The 18,859-nt window shown below is 33.4% G+C and overlaps 2 protein-coding genes across 2 annotated transcripts; both read right to left on the bottom strand.

The window, feature by feature from the left end:
- Window positions 1–1,884: 1,884 nt before the first annotated feature.
- Window positions 1,885–6,865, bottom strand: LOC103344350 (cyclic nucleotide-gated ion channel 1-like). Its single transcript, XM_089053944.1, has 8 exons — window positions 6,786–6,865; window positions 6,326–6,446; window positions 4,529–4,958; window positions 4,211–4,405; window positions 3,785–4,089; window positions 3,151–3,262; window positions 2,774–3,022; window positions 1,885–2,532 (listed from the first exon to the last, which is right to left on the bottom strand). The coding sequence occupies exons 2-8, from the start codon at window positions 6,391–6,393 to the stop codon at window positions 1,969–1,971; spliced, it is 1,923 nt and encodes a 640-aa protein (XP_088910070.1). The 5' UTR covers window positions 6,394–6,446; window positions 6,786–6,865; the 3' UTR covers window positions 1,885–1,968.
- A 4,384-nt stretch (window positions 6,866–11,249) lies between these two features.
- On the bottom strand, window positions 11,250–15,684 carry LOC148920655 (cyclic nucleotide-gated ion channel 1-like). Its single transcript, XM_089044131.1, is given in 9 exon segments — window positions 11,250–11,843; window positions 12,264–12,512; window positions 12,634–12,745; window positions 13,054–13,330; window positions 13,333–13,357; window positions 13,473–13,667; window positions 13,811–14,240; window positions 15,222–15,344; window positions 15,554–15,684. Coding segments are annotated over 8 exon segments (1,884 nt in total). The 5' UTR covers window positions 15,290–15,344; window positions 15,554–15,684; the 3' UTR covers window positions 11,250–11,315.
- Between the last annotated feature and the right edge of the window lie 3,175 nt (window positions 15,685–18,859).

Here is an 18,859-nt window from a genome sequence, read left to right as displayed (position 1 = left end):
GTGACGCCAACAATGGATGTGCGACGCCGACGATGGAGGTGCGATGCCGATGATAGAGATGTGACGTTGACAAGGTTTCTGCTACACCGACGATAGAGGTGCGACACCGATGAGGTTTGTGAGATGTGAGAATGGGTTTGATTGAAGCAGTGGAGGTTGTAGTGGTTCAAATCAATGGTGGCTTCTCTTAGGTTCAAGTGGGTTGAGTGAGGAAGAAGAGATGAGATGGGGCTGCGTATTCAACGAATGAGATGAGATGAGATGTGAGAGAGTTGTAAGTTGTTTCGAGTCCAATTTAGTGCAGTTGGGTATTCACTTACACATCTAATTAGCCACTCAACCATTGACACATGTAAACTAATATATGTATATATATATATAATTAATATTTAAACGGTTCGGTTCAGATTAGCACAGTTTTCCAAAGCTTAAAACTACAGATGAACCAAACTACTCCAGTTTGGTTCAGATTTTAAAACTGTTGACTTTTTTAAAGTCAAAACCAAACCAAACTAGAAAATATGGTTTGGTTCTACTGGTTTGGTCGAATCGGCCATATTGATGCCCACCCCTACATAAGGCGATGAGTATGGATGCAATTTTTGACCAAACTGTCAAATTAAAAACCTCTCACTCAGCCTAAGTAGTTGTGGCTCACTCATTCTGCATGACAGTTTTTAAATCATTGATCAAAAGTCTTTTCAACATAGCAGTAATAACCTTATGCTCTTGATCATAACTTAACAAATAAGATATGCAAATTGGTGAAAACTACATGCTAATATAACTTATGATATAAACAATTAGGTTTAAAATAACTTTTGTGTTTAAAACATGGATTAGATTAAAGAATAAAAACCTAGAGCTCTGATACCACATATAAATCCTTACTAGGCTTTTATTCTAAAATACTAACCTTCCTCATGCATGACAACTATAGAGGATCTTCTTCTCCTAAGCAACTCTTTAATTCTCTTTTCTCTAGATAAGGTGAGAGTCTGTTTTTGAGTGTGTTTAGCTGCAAGGGAAGGGACCCCTATATATACATGCATTACTTGAATGCCTTGCCTATTAAGAAGCCTTCAAGTATTCTATTTGCATTAGACTAGGTTCGTTTCAATCCATATTGTATTAGGAATTCTATTAACACTTGTGTTTTACTTTAATAAGTTCTATATAAGTGGTTATCCGAAAAGCTTGAGTTCTATTCCATAATCAATTAAAACACTCAAGCCTCTTAGGATTAGAACATCATATTTCCAGGACTAAGACAATAAAATGGCTTACACATCTTACACATAATAAACAACAATTTACCACAAATGATCTCCCACCATCATCCTCCCGTTTTCTCTTTGTATACTTATGACATGTTCACTAATCCATAATTGGATTAGGAGGAATTGAATTAAAGATAAACTAAATTGAAGAGGAGTTGGATTGAAGAGAATTAAATTCCGGATTCCTATTGAAGTTATTTAGTAAACCATATGGATTGAGGAAAGTTAGATTCTGGATTCCTATTGAAGTTGTTTACTAAACCATATGGAGTTGGAGTAGGAGTGGTTCTAATTACTAAAATGTCATTGTTATTGGGTTAAACTAGATGACAAATTTGGAATTTTTCAAATTGTGTGAGGATATAATGGGTAAAAAAGATTAATTCCTAATGGTTTAGTTATCCAGGAATTAGAATACCACCTCCTACTCAATGGCCTCACTTACTTTTTAATTCCTTGATGTGAAGTAAACGCAAGAATCCTCCATAGGTGGAATTCAATTCCTGATGAAAATTCCAATTCCTAATTAGTAAACACACTATTATAGTAACTTTCAATTGTAAGCAGTATTAGGGAATCACACAAGTCTAACATCAATAGCAAGTGTGGGTAGATATGTGTTAAACAAAGGCAAGAGGGAAATGTTGGATTTTATTTATTTATACATTTTATACTTAGTAGCGACAAATTAACACGATGCATGTAGTCGTTGATATGCGAGCCTTTGCTCTCGATGATCAGCAGCCAACTTGGGAGACCTTGTAGCCTTCTTTTCTCGATTGCGTCGACGGACTGCTCGAACGGAAGAAAGTGCCAACTTCTCCTCCAACTCTGAATTGTTCAAAGTGGGAAAATACCACCAAAATTCAGTCACTACCGTCTTCAAGTCCTTGGCTAGTAGAGCAAACGCTTCTACTTTTGTATGACATTTCACATTGTCGGTGCAGATAGGAAGGTCCGAAAAGGAGATGTATGTTGAAATTCGGCTAAGAAGTTCTTCCCCATAAAAATCACCTTTCTCAAGACACCTTGTGATTGATGATGTTGATGATGATGAGGAACCATTTAATTTTCCAGAACCATCAACGTGAGTACCTACAAAGGTCCATATAATTCCTTGTGTGATGAAGAGCATCAAGTCAAGTGGTTCTCCTGCTCGAATCACGTAGCTATTCTCCGAGTAGATCACTGGCTTCAGATAGTTGCATATCACTTTCAACACCCTTTCATCAGTACTTTGAAGCATTGGTACCTATACATGTGTACATATTAATTCAATAAGAAATATTTAATTCTAAGGTAGGAGAAATTGTACACATCGTATAAATCATTCCTATGTTAAATAATGAGCAGATAGTACTAATATTTCTCACTTTTAAGGTAATAGTATCGATAAATATTCACTGATATATCTATTACATGGATGAGATATACTTTGCAAAATAAAATTATATAGCCAGCTAGAGAGGTGAGTATTGGAACATATTACTTACTTTCTTCAACGTATCCATGCAGAGATAACGCTTTATAGATTTCCTGTTATTCTGTGAGAGAATAGAGAACATATTCTCTACATCAGCATCTTTGTCTTGTTCCAGTCTTTGTTTGACATTTTTCATAATCACTGTCTTCATATCCTCTGGAAGACCATTTCTAGACATCCACAATTGGATCTCTAGGTCTTTCATCGCCATCTTCTGGCATATGTTCTCTGATTTTGTAGTTGCCAACTGTATATATGTCTGTTCCACCACAAACAAGCTTATATTACAATTTGAGACTTAGGCTTTAAATTATAATTTATTAAATTAAATTAAATAAATAAACCAATTAATAATAGATCTAGGAAGGAAGATTATTGTTTCCCAACCTGTACATTTCCGATGAGATACAAAAAGAGTAGCAAGCCAATAACAGAAATTAGAATTGCAAAGCAGTTTTCCCACACGTAACTACTTGTTTCTAAATTCGTCCCAAAGTTACTGCAACGAGAACAATTAATTAAAGAGTAAAAAAAAATGTGTCAGACACTATATTCAATGGCAATATATACAGCATATAATGAGAAAAGAGAGCACTATTTGTCATATGAGGGTAAACTAGTAAAAACAAAATAACCTATTTCACACACTCGCTATTTGCTTATTGTTTTATACTATTTGTCCCTATTTCACAAGTAAAATTTCTCCATTTCCGTTTCATTACCTCGTTTCTATCTCTCTCCTCATATAACTTATCAAAATAGAAGAGAAAATGAGACAATGCAACGGGTGGGAAATATTTCTCCTATCTCAAGCTCCAACTATTCATCTTAATCAAAATGCATGAGGAATGAAAAGCCCTAATTCTCATAGCCTGTATAGAAAGGCTAGAATGTCTTTTATAAAAAAGAAAAATCTTGTAATGAGCATAGTTGGTGTTTCTTTATGTTGAACAAAACTGAATAAAATCACTGCGGAATAACTGAAAATTTGTTCATTGTGATTGATTTGTATAATGCCAACCTGAGATTTCGCAGGCCCCACCAATAAGAGTGAAAGAACTTTTGCATAAAAGGTGTTGACCCCGACTTAAGGGCATCAACAAATATTCCAAAATCAAATATTGAGGGATCTGGTGGATCTAATGGACAAAATTTATTTAGGAATTTGACTTTACTTGAAGTGGTAATGTCGTCTCCCAGACTATCATCATCGCAATGAAAGTGATAATTAGCTACACAAAAAATTTCAGTACTTCTTTTACAAGCATGATGCCAACATGATGTCTCTCGTTGGATCGAAAAGAAGTACCAAAAACCTCCAAGTACCTAATCAAACAAGCAAATTAGTGAATGACATGAGAAAACTGAATGGAGAAAAATAATCCAACTCCATCAAAGGCAAAAAAGCATGAAATAAATGAATTATGATGAGGGAGACGAAACTTACATGACTAGCAAGGATGTATAAAAAAAAATTGAATGCACCTCTAACCCATCTTTTGATCTTCGTAAGTTCCTCATACGTTAGGTATATTCGATAAACCCTTGGCAAATATTGGAAGAGAAGAAGGAAGGTCATAATCCTCCTTTTGCGAAAATACTCAGAGCTTTTCCTTCTGAAAAAGACAACTCCTATTGCTAACTGCATGACAGAAATAATTACAATGGACTGGACTAAGATCATTTTTTTTTGTGTTAAGCAACAACCAATCAATTAATTTACATATATATATATATATATATAATAATTTAGTCTTTCTCTTACTTGTGGGATTGGAAGAGCAGCAAGAAAGTCAATTAGGATGGAAAACCAGGGCATTGCCTTAACCAACTCTCTTCTTCTGCATAACCAAGCTGACTTTCCTCTTCTTGATACCTGCTCTGAGGCCACGACTTTCGCCGTGACACGAATCTGATGTACCATATGGATTACGAAAGTGAGGTCCATGAGCGATCGCAGAAGAAGAGCTGCAGTCCTCAACTTCTTGTCCTTACCAAGGCACTTGTATTTCTCATTGATGTTTGGGATGTAAAAGAACAAAGGATCCAATGAGACTGCAATCACACATGCAATTACAAATATCTTGTTCCATAATGGAAGGAAAGGCCCCTGTGGGTCAAAAATTTCCTTTGTGGTTGGCCATTTTTCACTTGCTGAATTTCCTTCACCTTTTGCGGGAGGCTTCTTCCCAGTGCTGATATAAATGCATATAATGCAGCCATTAGAATGTAAAATGAAGACAAACTAAACATGGATAACTTTAGAGGACAAACTCCTCGCATGATATAATTTGGGCCTTGGGAAGTTGGGCTAGTGTTACATTTCTCAGAACAATGGTATGGAGCAATTATAATTATTAAAAATTTCACGCATACTATCCATATTATATGCATGTGAAGCCGAGAGATAAGTGGAAGATAAGGATTTTATTTTATTTTTCCCCAGCAGTTGTTGATTACAATTTTATCTCATATATTATCTTTTTGTATGAAACCCTATCAAAAGTGATTAACAAAGAGGCTTCTCTTAAAGGCCTTTTAAAAAAAAAGGGTATAATACAAATACCAACTAGCTGAGTCTAATCGGAACCTTGTTAAGTGAATAACAAAAGCATTAAATAGTAGTGTACATATATAAAGTTCTTCTCTCATTGGGGCGTCCGCACTTTATTACGGTGTAGATGTCATTGTAAACAGGAAGGAAAGTAAGGAATGTTAGTAAAAAATACATGGCAACTGCATGGTAATAACGTCTAGACATTCGCATAAGAAAATCTGTAGTTTTATATATACCAATTAAATTTTGATATTGTGGCACTTCTCTTCCACATTAATTACAAAAAGTTCAAAATTTGAATATAATAATATAAAATTTTGTAATGATTCTTAATTACCGGTTTACCTTTTTTTATCTTAACTTTTTTGTTTAATGTAAAGGAAAATAGGGGTGTTACAAGGCACTATTCTCGGTCCCTTAAAGCATCCACAATGGACTCCCTAAACCACATCCTTAGCTAAAATTCAGGGAGGAATTGAAAAAACTCACCTCCAACCACGCTCCCTATTCAGCTCCTAAAATAGGGAGAGCTCTAGGAGCTCCTAAATTTGAGGAGAGAGAAATGACTCATAGTGACTCCCTACAATTAAATGCTTCTTTATTTAATATTATTTTAAGCATTTATTTAAAGCCAACTATTTTTTATTGTTGTTTTTGTGTCTACACTTTATTCAAAAATTGAATTAAAAAACATTTAAAACATTTATGACTCTTTAAACTAGAGAGTATGGTTGGAGTTAAAATTTTATAGAGAGCTCCTAAAATAGCTTTCTAGTGTTTTTAGCTAAATTTTAATTAAAAAATAGAAAGCATGATTGTGGATGCTCTTACTTCTGAGTTCGAATCACCCTCCCCATAAAGTATAGAGTAATTTAATATCGATTAGTAAAAATTATAATAATTGCATTAAAATAAGATGGATCAAGAAAAAAAAAATCCTCATAACATAAAATTAAAAAATAAAGCAAAATGAAATAAAAAAACACAAATCCAAAGAAACTAAACCTTTGAATAAAACTGTCAGGATTCACAAAGCTCTCATCAGGATTCACAAAGCTCTCATCTGGTTTCATAACTACAAGAGTCGAAGAAATATTTGGAGCACCACGATGTCGTTTCGTTGGTCCTGAAAATATATAGAAAACTGAAGATGATAAGTAAAAGGGTTTCATAACCAAACGTCTGTCAAAACAGAACTGATAGAAAATGGATGAAGGGGTGAACTGCAAGTAACCTAGTCTACAAAAATAAATTAAAATTTAACAATAATAAACCCTCTCCTTAACAAGGCAAAATAAAACGTTGTAGCCAAGTTCGGTATAATATATTACGATTTTGCTATTTATTTTCAGTTGTACTATAATCCTACAAAATTCAAAAATAGATATCAGTTGAGGGAGTAAATTGAGTGATAAAATATGGACAGTTGAGAAATAGTAAGTGATGCAAGTAAAGTTACAGAAACCATGCAAAGGCTGAGCACAAGAGGGATATAAAACAGATTGCAGAGACAGAAGTTTAAGTTTCAAGTGATAGTACTGAGTTGAACCTACCTTGCTATTATGAACGACCTCCTTCAAGAGTCCACTACAAGGGAAGAGCCTGAAGAGCCTGTATTTGTTAGGAATCTTGCTACAGCTGGCACATTGCATAAAATAAATGCTTGGGTTCACTTTACTTTTTAGAAAAGCTCTTTTTTTTTTGTAGGAAGAAAAATATTTAGCTCTAAAGAGTATTATATTTTTTTAGATGAATGATTGTTGATATCGTGTGAAGAATATATATATATATATATATATATATATATATTGGTGTTGTCAAGCTTGTGATTTGTGTATAAAAAGGGAAAGAAAAGTTGTGTTCTTTTAGAAAAGTCGATGGAATACAGAGGACAATAATGCGTCCTGCTTTTTTGGTAGACTAATTGTTAGTATTATTCATTGACTGACCAAGACCTTGTGTACAAAGTTCGATTTATAAATTGATTTAGTATTTTTATATGACACCTTAATATTTTCTAATTTGTTTTTGGAACGCTACAAGTACTTTCCTCTCAATAATTTTAATGTGGCCCTAAGATAAGGGAGAGGAAAAAGAGAAAAATGGAAAGAGAACATAATGAAAGAGAAATTCTACACTGTGCCTAGTTCATGGCTGCGCCACCTACTCTGATCATTGGATGAGTAGTTGGGTCATGTGAGATAATCCACATCGTTGATTGTTGATTACCGGCAGGCTCCTTATTCTCCTTCTTCTATCTCCTTAGAGTTAACATTTCAGAGGGACGGATCCTTGACCCACTACTAGCAACATCGATATTGTCCACAACTTAACCACCTATTTAGCAGGTGTGGGATTTTGTACAAAAGGCCTCTATATTATTAGGAGTGAACCCATTCATTATATGAGACTTTCTATTTTGTTAAGTTTTCTATATGAGAATGTGTGTATTCTTCAACACTTACATCTCTCTCTCAACAGAGCCACTCTGCCTCCTCTTTTCTCATTCTCTGTCTGATTTTAATTCCTTCCACACACGCTTCTCCTTCTCATCGGCGGCGTCATATCCTCTCCTCGATTCCTCTCTCATATTAGTTTAAGGTTAATGCAGCACAAGCTAATAGGTTACGAGCGTAACCTTCAATCTACTAGAAAGATAGAGAGAAAATTCTCACTGTTTGTATTATTTGATAAAAGATGAGTTGAGTTCAACCATACATGAAGACAGTCTAAATACATCATTCTCACCTATTGGACTGCCCTAGGGAGTTATTGAAAACTTAACATAAAATAAACGAAAAGTCTATAAATTGATTACAATCTTTAAATGCACTTTTGGAAGCCCAAATGACCTCAAAAGCCCAAAATCCACCTTATGTCACAAAAAAGTAGTGAGTTGGACTTGTGGCATTGTTCCCTTTTCAAGAAGGTATTATGCGACTCCATCGGAGCTCGGACTCCAAATTTGTAAATTCCTGTTGTGTTCTTTTTCCCTTCTTAGCTCCAATTCTTCTTCAATCCATTCAACCATTTGTTCTACATCAAAGGTAAGCATACTCTTCCTTTTGATTTAGAGTTTTTTCTATTAAATTAGGCTTGTCGAATTAGGGCTTTGAATTGAATTAGGGGTTGAGGTAGATGATTGTTTTGTTAAATTAAGGCTGTCAAGGTGGTTGAGACTGTGATGGATTGATAGTTTTTTAATTTTTGGATATTTGGTGGGTTTAATTTATGAGATTCATTAATCTTTGAATATTGATACGTTTGGAGCTCATTGATTGGAATTTATTGGTCTTCAAAGCTTTTATTTTTCTTGTGCTACAACTGCCCTGACTAGTTATTTACAATGTGTGGACTTAAATTTTGACCTCCAATCTCTCACACCTCTGTTTGCTCTCATGAAGCCGCTAACTACGTGTGTGTATCTATATATATATTATACGTAGTGTAGCGGCTTCATGAGCTTTGTCTCATATAGAGCTTTGTTTAGGCTTATTATCAAGGGCTTGTCCAATATAGGTTCCTGTATTTTCTATTTCCTAGACATATACCCATTATTCTATAAATTTATATTCAAAACCCAATTTCAAATTTAAATGACCAGTAGGATATAAGAGGTCATAGTATTCCTACGTTTTTACATCATTGCCACTAAACTTCATATTTTATTTATAATTTATTTCAAGCATTTTACTAACTACCATAACTGTAATTAATACTCCCTATTAATAGCATATTAATCACCCCATTTCTTTTGGTTACTATTCTCTCTAACATTAACATATCGCCCTAAAAATTGCAAACTAAAAATATATATATGTAAATTACATATCCAATAATGTACCTATGAAAAATATAAATATAAATATATACGTATAAAAATATAGGTATATTATTTACCAAAAATTTTACAAAAAATAGGTACATGATTATTTATAGAAAATATAGATACACAATAATTTATTGAAAATAATAGGTTGATTATTACAGAAAAATAGGCACATAATAATTTATAGAAAACATAGATACACAATAATTTGTAATAAAAAAATAATAGGAAGATTATTATCCATGAAAAAACTAAATTATAGAAAAATAGGTGCACAATAATTTATAATAAAAATAATAATAGGTAGATTATTACAGAAAAATAGGTACACAATAATTTATAATAAAAAAATAGGTAGATTATTATCCATGAAAAAACTAGGTACAATAAATGAAATTCAAGTTCTAAAATAGGTAATTATTATTTGGGAAAGATGGAACAAAATTTCAAAAAGGCAATAAGGAAAACAGACTTTTTTGGCCAACAAATTGTTGACTACATTAATGAATTTTAATAATAAAATGGATAATTAATTGTAGACAAAATTTTTAGAGGGAATCACCACAATAAATTGGGGAACCAAAAATTAAAACATCACCCTATTACACATTGTAAAGTAAATAGGGTTATTTTGGCAATCAAAAAATTATAATAAATTAGATATTGAGCTTAATAAGGTAACTTGATGAGTTGGATCCTAGTTATGGGTTTTTACTTATAAAAATTGGGTATTATTTATAGGAACAAAAAGTGAAGGGTTGCAGGTAAAGTAAGTTGAATTTGAATGGTGTAAGCCAAATTTACTATATTATTCAATTGTTGGATGAACATTTCATGTCTCGTTATGAAGTACTTTTGATTTTTGGGTTTTGCTTTTAGTTCCAATATGGTGCTGAATTTTCGATTATTGGGAGGGTGTTCCTCTTGTAAATGATCTGTGTTTTGTTGTAAAAGTTTCATAGTTATTCAATTTGAGCTCTGCCCTTATGTTTCTTTTATTGTAGTTGGTCATTTCAGATTAATACTCTTTCAACAGTAAATAGCTACATTTGTATGATTTAGTGTTTTGAGATATAGCTTTTGTCTTGGAATTCTTTGGTATTAATCACTTTTTGGTCCTTAAGATGCAACAACGTAGGATTCCCCTCTGGGTTTTTAGTTGGAATAAATATAAATTATTGGGAAAACACTTTGTGTTGTTTGTATATTGGGAATGCTTTAGAAATCATGTGACTTTGACTTGGGCTGAACCTATAAAGAACTCAAATAACCAATTAGGTTGAAGTGGAAGTTGGGTAAGTTTCTAGTCTCAACTTTCTAGCCATGGTTGTGATTTGGATAAGGAATATGGTCATTATATCTTGAATTTGGGAATGTTTTGATGTTTAAAGCTGATAAGTGATGTTATATATAATTCTTTCCTATAAATAAATAAAAAGCTGATAAGTGATGGATATTTTTTTATGTTGCTTGATGAAATCTGAGGTTATATTTCGTTGTAGACAGATGTAGTTTATGCTATGTTTATTTTTTTGATGGCAATGCAATGTTCACCATAGAATTTTGGCATATGCTGCTCTTCGATAAAGAATATCATATCATAAAATATAAAATATTATAGTAAATCATTATAAATAAATGATTATGGTGTGTTTAATCTTTTTACATTAATTACTACATATTTTCTACACTCGCAGTGTTTGTCAGCTTGTTATATAATCAACTTAAATCAATTACACCCATCAAGCAATGCATTTCCTTCCAATTGTTTTTGATAAAGTAATAGATAATTGATTAAATAAACATCTTACAAAGTTTCAAGAAAAAAATTCTAAATTTTTCTTACAATTTCTGTGGTTTTTATTCAATTTTTATCAATATCGATAATATCCCGATATTTTCATTCAAAATTTCCATATTTTTGAACTACCAATATTTTCGAAATCATCGATGTTTCAGACCTTAGTTGTAACTTCGACATCTATGCACACATGGGCATGCATTAATTGAAGCATGTGCCACGTGGCAGTATCTATTTGCAGTAACTTTCAATAGCATGTGTGCATAGTTCTAGCGTTAAAAAAGGCAAGAGGCAAATTGTTAAGATTTAATTTATTTCATATATGTATATTGCGCATCAAAAAATTAACATGGAGCATATAGTTGCTAATTTGCGAGCGTTTGTTCTGGCAGTGCAGCCTCCTTCTTTGATCGATTTCTTTGACGGACTGCTCGCAGGGAAGAAAGTGCCGATTTCTCCTTTAACTCGGAATTCTTCAAATCGGGGAAATACCACCAGAATGCAGACGCTACCCTCCTCAAGTCCTTGGCCAACAGAGCAAAGGCTTCTACTTTCGTATGACATTTCACATTTTCGGTGCAGATAGGAAGGTTTGAAAAAGAGATGTATGTCGAAATTCGGCTTAGAAGTTCTTCCCCATAAAAATCGCCTTTCTCAAGACACTTTGTGATTGATGTTGATGATGACAAGGAAGAAGAGCCATTCAATTGTACAGAACCATCACCAGCACTAGTACCTGCAAAGGTCCATATAATTCCTTGTGTGATGAAGAGCATCAAGTCAAGTGGTTCTCCTGCTCGGATCACATAGCTATTCTCCGTGTAGATCACTGGCTTCAGATGGTCGCAAATCATTTTCAATACCCTTTCATCAATGCTTTGAAGCATTGGTACCTATACATACACACATACATACATATCAATAGCTCAGATTAATTCAATAGAAGAAATATTTACGTTTTGGTTAGGAGAAATTATTGTATGGCTGAAGTACGGTCACATGGTATAGTTAGTTCACGTGTTAAAATATGAGTGGACAACACAATTAATATTTTCCACTTTTAAGCTATGGTATTAATAAATGTCCCTTTATATTTTGGTACTAAAGTACGGTCACATGATATAGTTAGTCCACGTGTATTAAAATTTGAGTAGACAACATAATTATTATTTCTCACTTTTAAGCTATAGTATTAATAAATATCCACTTATATTATAATGCGTGGATGATATATACCACGCTATATTTACTTTAAAAACATAAAAATAAAAATTATAGCTAGCTAGAGAGGTGAGCATTGGAACATCACGTACTTTCTTTAGTGTATTCATACAGAGGTGGCGCTTTATAGATTTCTTGTTATTCCGTGAGAGAATAGAGAAAAGATTCTCTACATCAACATCTTTATCTTGTTCCAATCTTTGTTTGACATTTTTCATAATCACGGTCTTCATATCATCGGGGAGACCATTTCTAGACATCCACAATTGGATCTCTAGGTCTTTCATCATCATCTTCTGGCATATCTCCTCCGATTTTGTAGTTGCCAACTGTATATACGTCTGTCTCACCACAAACAAGCTTATACCATGTTGTTGATACATATGCTCTAAAGCTTAATTTGATTCGAAGAAAAATATACATAAATAATAATAATAATAGAGAGGTAGATTGTTTCCCAACCTGGACATTTCCGATCAGATACAAGAAGAGTAGCAAGCCAATAACAGAAATTAGAATTGCAAAGCAATTTTCCCACACGTAATTACTTGTATCTAAATTCGTTCCAAAGTTACTGCAATGGAAAAATATATAAAAGGATTAACTTTAGTAAACTCCCCAAATTATAAGGATTATTACAAATTCATATTCAACTTTTAAAGACTCATTTGACTAGTACTCGAATTTAACGAAACCTTTCAAAAGACACCCTCCGTTAATAAGATTGATAAAAATTATGTTAATTGCTAATGTGGCATCCACATAGATTGAAAAATTAATAAAAAAATTTCTTATTTTTCAAATGAATGAATTTTTAAAAGAATATAACATAAAAACTAAAATAAAATAAAATCATTGCAAAATGATATGCATAATACGAACCTGAGATTTCGCAAGCCCCACCAATAAGAGTGAAAGAATTTTTGCAGAAAAGGTATTGACTCTGACTTAAGGGCATGGACAAATATTCCAAAATCAAATCTTGTGGAATTTGGTGGATCTAATGGGCAAGCTTCACTTAGGAATTTGACTTTACTTGAAGTCATATTGTCATTTCTCAAACTAAAGTCATCGCAATGAAAATGATACGTAGCTATACAATAATTTTCAGTACTTCTTTGACAAGCTTGATGCCAACATGATGTCTCTCGCTGTATGGAAAAAAGTACCAAAAACCTCCGAGAACCTAATTAAACAAGCAAATTAGTGAATGATAAAATAAAATTGTATCGAGAAAAATAATGCAACTCCATGTAAGGCAGAAACGAATAAATAAAGGTGACAAGGGAGACATAACTTACATGACTAGCAAGGATGTATAGGAAAAAATTGAATGCACCTCTAACCCATCTTTTGATTCTTGTAAGTTCCTCATATGATACATATATTCGATAAACTCTTGGCAAATATTGGAAGAGGATTAGGGAGGTCATAATACCCATTTTGCGAAAATACTCAGAGCTTCTCCTTTTGAAAAAGACAACTCCTATTGCCACCTGCATGGCAAAAATAATTACAGTGGGTTGGACTTAGATCATCACTCCAAAGCTTAGATGATTAGATACTTTCCTCTTCTTGTATTAAGCAAAAATATCAATTACTTGAATTACATCTCAAATATAAATTAATTTTCTCTTACTTGTGGGATTGGAAGAGCAGCAAGAAAGTCAACTAGGATGGAAAACCAGGGAATTGCCCTAACCAACTCTTGTCTTCTGCACAACCAATCAGCCTTTCCTCTTCTTGCTACCTGCTCGGAGCGCACAATTTTCGCCGTGACATGAATTTGATGAGCCATATGGATTACGAAAGTGAGGTCCATGAGCGATCGGAGAAGAAGGGCTGTAGTTCTCAACTTTTTGTCCTTTCCAAGGCACTTGTATTGCTCGTTGATGTTTGGAATGTAAAAGAACAAAGGATCCAATGAGACCGCAACCACACATGCAATTACGAATATTTTGTTCCATAATGGAAGGAAGGCCCCTTGTGGGTCAAAAATTTCCTTTGCTGTTGGCCATTTTTTCCTTGCTGAATTTCCTTCACCTCTTGCAGGAGGCTTCTTGCCGGAACTGATAGGAATACATACAGAATGCAGGCATTGTAATGTAAAAGAAAAACTTTTTTTTTTTTTGGCTACATAAAGAAAACAAGTTGGCACCAATTAAATAACACGGAAAATTTTAAAGGATAAAGTCTTCACTCCTCGTATGATATAAGCCTACCTCATGCGAGGGGTGAAGACTTTATCCGTAAATATTTATGGAAACTCTCAGACAAGTCTTCACTCGTACATAAAGAAAACAAGTTGGCACCAAGTAACACGAACAATTTTAAAAGATAAAGTGTTCACTCCTCGCATGATATAAATATTATTTTATTTTAAAGGACAACTTTATCTGTATATAAGTCTTCACTCCTTGAATTTTATTTTATTTTTAATTTGCATTTTTAGAGTTTCCATAAATATTTACCTGAGAGTTTCGAACTTTTACCCACATAATTTGTAAAGGGTCTATAATTATAATTGTGTGCATCCCATTTTTATGAGGAATTTAAAATTAGCCCAAGGCCCAAATTTTTGAGTTGGTGAGGTCAGGGAGCTAGTCCCCTTGCAAGTTTGAATCCCCCTTCCCCATAAATTGGATTAATTTAGAGTAAATTATTACTTGTATAAAAAAAATAATAATAAATAAGAAACAAACACTCCACATATACTATGAATATTATAAGCATGTGAGAGGTAGAACTTGAGAGGATTTTACTTCCTTTTTGCAAAGGCAAATAGGGGTATAATATTAATTTTTCCAAAAATGGTTGGCAAAATGAATTCTCAAAAATAATAATATAAGATAGGAGATGTAGGTTATGCTAGTTGATCATAGCATTTTTCCGCCCCCATGCGAGTTCAATGCCATCTCGTGGATTAGAGTAGTTTAATAGCGGTTTGTAATAATAATAATAATATTATTATTATTATATTAAAATAAGATTGATCAAGAAACATAATATATCCTAACATAAAATAAAAAACAAATCCAAAGAAACTAAACCTTAGGACAAAACTTTCAGGATTCACAAAACTCTCTTCGACATTCACAAAGGTCTCGTCTGGATTCATTACTACAGCAGAGTCAAAGAAACTTTATGGGTACCACGACGTCGTTTCGTTGGTCCTGAAAATATATAGAAAACTTAAGATGATAAGTAAAAGGCTTAACAAGTGTTCAACCAAACGTCTAGCAAAACAAAATTAGTAATTGAAAATGGATGAAGGGTGAGCAGAAGAGGGATATAACAGACTACAGAGACACAAGTTTGATGAAAATATTTATTTGAGGAATTCAAGCTTCAAGTGACAATACTAAACTGAAAATTAACCTACCTTGCTATTAATGGCCTGGATGCAACAGCAAGAGTCCAGGAGTAGGGAGGAAGCTAAAGTTGGTAGGGATATTGCAGCAATTCCATTTTCTATTTTATAGACTTATTTTATGCTGCAGCTGGGAGTCTGGGACATTGCATAAAGTAAAAACTTGGGTTCACTTTACTTTTCAGAAAGTTTATGTTTTTGGTAAATTACTTTCAAAGAAAAATATATTGACTATGGAGGAAAATACATGCGTAAAATGTTTTATATTTACATTTGGGATTTTTGTAGAAATGTCACTTGAATTTATACCTCCGTTTCAATTTGTCACATTAAAGAAAAATTTAAGAGAAATGTCATCCTAATTTTTTCAAAATCCATGATTTGTCATCGGATTTTAATACCATCCAATTTTCCATCCATTTTTAAGGGTATTTTAGTCTTTCCATTTTCAAAGAAAAAAAGAGAAAAAAAAGAGACATCTCTCTCTTTCTCCCCAACCCCAACCCCACCCGTCCCCAAAACACATCTCACAAGACCCCATCTTCTCTCTCTCTCTCTCTCTCTCACTCAGGCATCCCACCAAAATCCAACCCCTTTCGTATCTTTATAGTTTCATCAACTTATGTGTTTCTGTTGAAGGATCTAAGTTTGCTTGGTGTTATGTAGGCTACCGAATTGTTGGTTTGGTAGATGTCCTTCAACTATTTTAAATATGCAAATGGAAAAATACCAAAAAGAAAAAATAAGAAGAAAATGGTGGACTCGGTTTGGGTGGGTTAAGGGAATTTTTGTGTGGAGGGTGAGTGTTCCATGGTAGAGAGAGAAGGAGGAAGGGGGAATGGATTTCAAGGTGGGTAGGCTTGGTTGGAGCCGTCGGTGACACACATGGGATGAATGAAGGTGAGATTTTTTTTTTAATTGTTTAAAATATATACAATTTTTTTTTTATTATAATGATTTTTCCATTTTAAAAAAACCCTTGAAAATGGAAAGAGTAAAATACCCTTAAAAATGGATGGAAAATTGGATGGTATTAAAGTCGGATGACAAATCATGGATTTAGAAAAATTAAGTTGTCATTTCTTGTAAATTTTTCTCTAAGTTGACAAATTGAAACTAAGGAACAAGTTCATGTGACATTTATACAAAAATCCCTTCATATTTTAAAGTTTTTTTTTTTAGTACAAGCGATAGTCTAAATTATATGGAATGAGGATTTTTCACATACATACACACAACTATGATGCCTTAGGGATTCGAACTTGAGACCTTTAGTCTGCAAGTCAAAAGCCCTTTTTCAACTAGATTAGACCTCATTAGCTTTTAAAGCTTGTGCTATGCTGATAAAGAGAGAGAAAAAAGGATGAAAAAAAAAATGCCAAGTAATGCTTTTTTGTAAAAAAAAAATTAAAAAAATGTGTTGTGATATACTTAACGACACAGAACGAAAATGTCTTTTTAAAAAAGTTGTGTTCTTTTAGAAAAGTTGATGGAATCTATAAACAGAGGCAAATAATGCATCCTGCTTTTTGCCCTGGACTAATTGTAGAATTATTTGTAACCACCCTTTTTTTTTTCTTCTGCTTTTTTCTGGAGTGATACTGACCAAGACCCTTATCCACATCTCTCGCTCCCCCTGTATGCTCTACCTAAATATCTTCTTCAATCAGGTTGACTCTGTTTCTGCTATAATTGCATTTTAAAAGGCCTCCTATATAATAGATTTCTCTTTGTTTTTCATAAATAGACCTGCAGCTGCTTCAAATCCAGAATTTGTAAATTGATTTATTATTTTATGTGACGACTTAAAATAATTTGTTTCAATTTTTAATCATATATTTGGTCCCGTAGATAAGGAAGAGGAAAAATAGAAAAAAAAAAAAAAAATCTATAAAGAGAACGTGGAAACGGATAATATATTTGATGTCCTTCACTAACCATGGACATCACTTTTTCTGAAGAAGAGCGTAGATGAAGAAGTGGGCCCTTCACTAACAATGAATCTCTCCTCACTATAGGTCATGGTCTTGAAATGCACACCCATAAACCATTGCTTTCAACACTTTTTCTTCCATGAAGCATCGGAACCTAGATGACCGAGTTGGATATAGACGCAATATATTACATTTAAGAAAAATAAAATGTAGACATGGTTCGGGTTTAGCCTTAACCAGCCTATAACGTTATTCATTTGCAGACATGGTGGGTTTAGCTAATTTAAGCGAATGTATTAACTCTCCACTTTGCATCCGAGTTTGAATATATCTTCTCATAATTTAGATTAGATTAAAGTAGAAATCGTTTGTATCAAAATATATATGGGTGTCTACTCTCTTCATTTCTAGGTGTCTTTAGTGTTTTTGCTTCAATTAACATGAATTAATGTTTCTTAACTTGTCATGAGTTAGTGTCCTTGATAAAGAACTTGAACTTCACCGTAGCATGTATTTCATGCTACATGTGCTTAGCGACCAATCAAGAGGTCATGATTGATGCGATCTAAAGGGGCACTACTGGGAAAGCTACTAGATAGAAGGCTGAATAACACTGAGGCCAAAGGGAAGACTATTTGGTAGCACATTCTTGTTCTATGCTCTCTGTCGACAGGTTATGTTGCTTTTGCATGTAGCAATATAATCGTGGGGATAAAACAAAGTGGGGTAAGCATAGCTTCGAGAGGTCAAATGTTGGTTTAGTTTGGGTTGGTTCAGTTTTGAGCACATACAAACCACCAAACTAAAAGCCTCTGTGGACCAAATATCAGCATCAACGCGGTACCAACAATTCAGAAAACCAACGTTGGTAAATCGAAGGAGCAATTCAGTGTAGCCCAATTTCAGTTTTCGAGAGAGACAAGACGAGGCAATAAGAACATAAAATAATATATATCAGACCAGTAGCATAGAGAAAAAGAGAAACAGAGTCAAAGTCATAAAGAAGAGAGAATCCATAGGAGAAAGAATGAGAAGTGCGTTAGCATGGATAGTTTATGAATATCCATTATATAACACAAAAACATACTTTTTAATATAAACGATAGTTTAAACTATAATGAGAGGAAGATTTCTCACACACACACTACTAAGGTGTCATGGAAGTTCGAATATGAAATGACTAGTATGCTAGTCAATGTCTTTTTTCACTAGGCTATATCATGTTGACACACAAAAACATATGATCGTAGTCGTAGATGTTAGGTTTTGGGCCTTAGACCCATTGTGGTAGGTTAGCCCACTGCATACGAATATTCCAATTAGTTTGGATATTCTAAATGTATGATATACATTACATTACCATCTTGCAAACATATTAGAACAA

This window comes from Prunus mume, linkage group LG1 (assembly GCF_029339155.1).
Source record: "Prunus mume cultivar Tortuosa linkage group LG1, ASM2933915v1, whole genome shotgun sequence".
Classification (NCBI taxonomy): Eukaryota; Viridiplantae; Streptophyta; class Magnoliopsida; order Rosales; family Rosaceae; genus Prunus; species Prunus mume.
This window is presented reverse-complemented; position numbering and strand designations above follow the sequence as displayed.

Coding starts and splice junctions, on each gene's coding strand:
- LOC103344350 (XM_089053944.1), bottom strand. CDS start 6,393: ATGAAACCAGATGAGAGCTTTGTGAATCCTGATGAGAGCTTTGTGAAT. Junction 3,263..3,784: donor TGGGGCCTGCGAAATCTCAG/GTTGGCATTATA, acceptor TTCTCGTTGCAG/TAACTTTGGGACGAATTTAG. Junction 3,023..3,150: donor ATCTCATCGGAAATGTACAG/GTTGGGAAACAA, acceptor GTGGTGGAACAG/ACATATATACAGTTGGCAAC.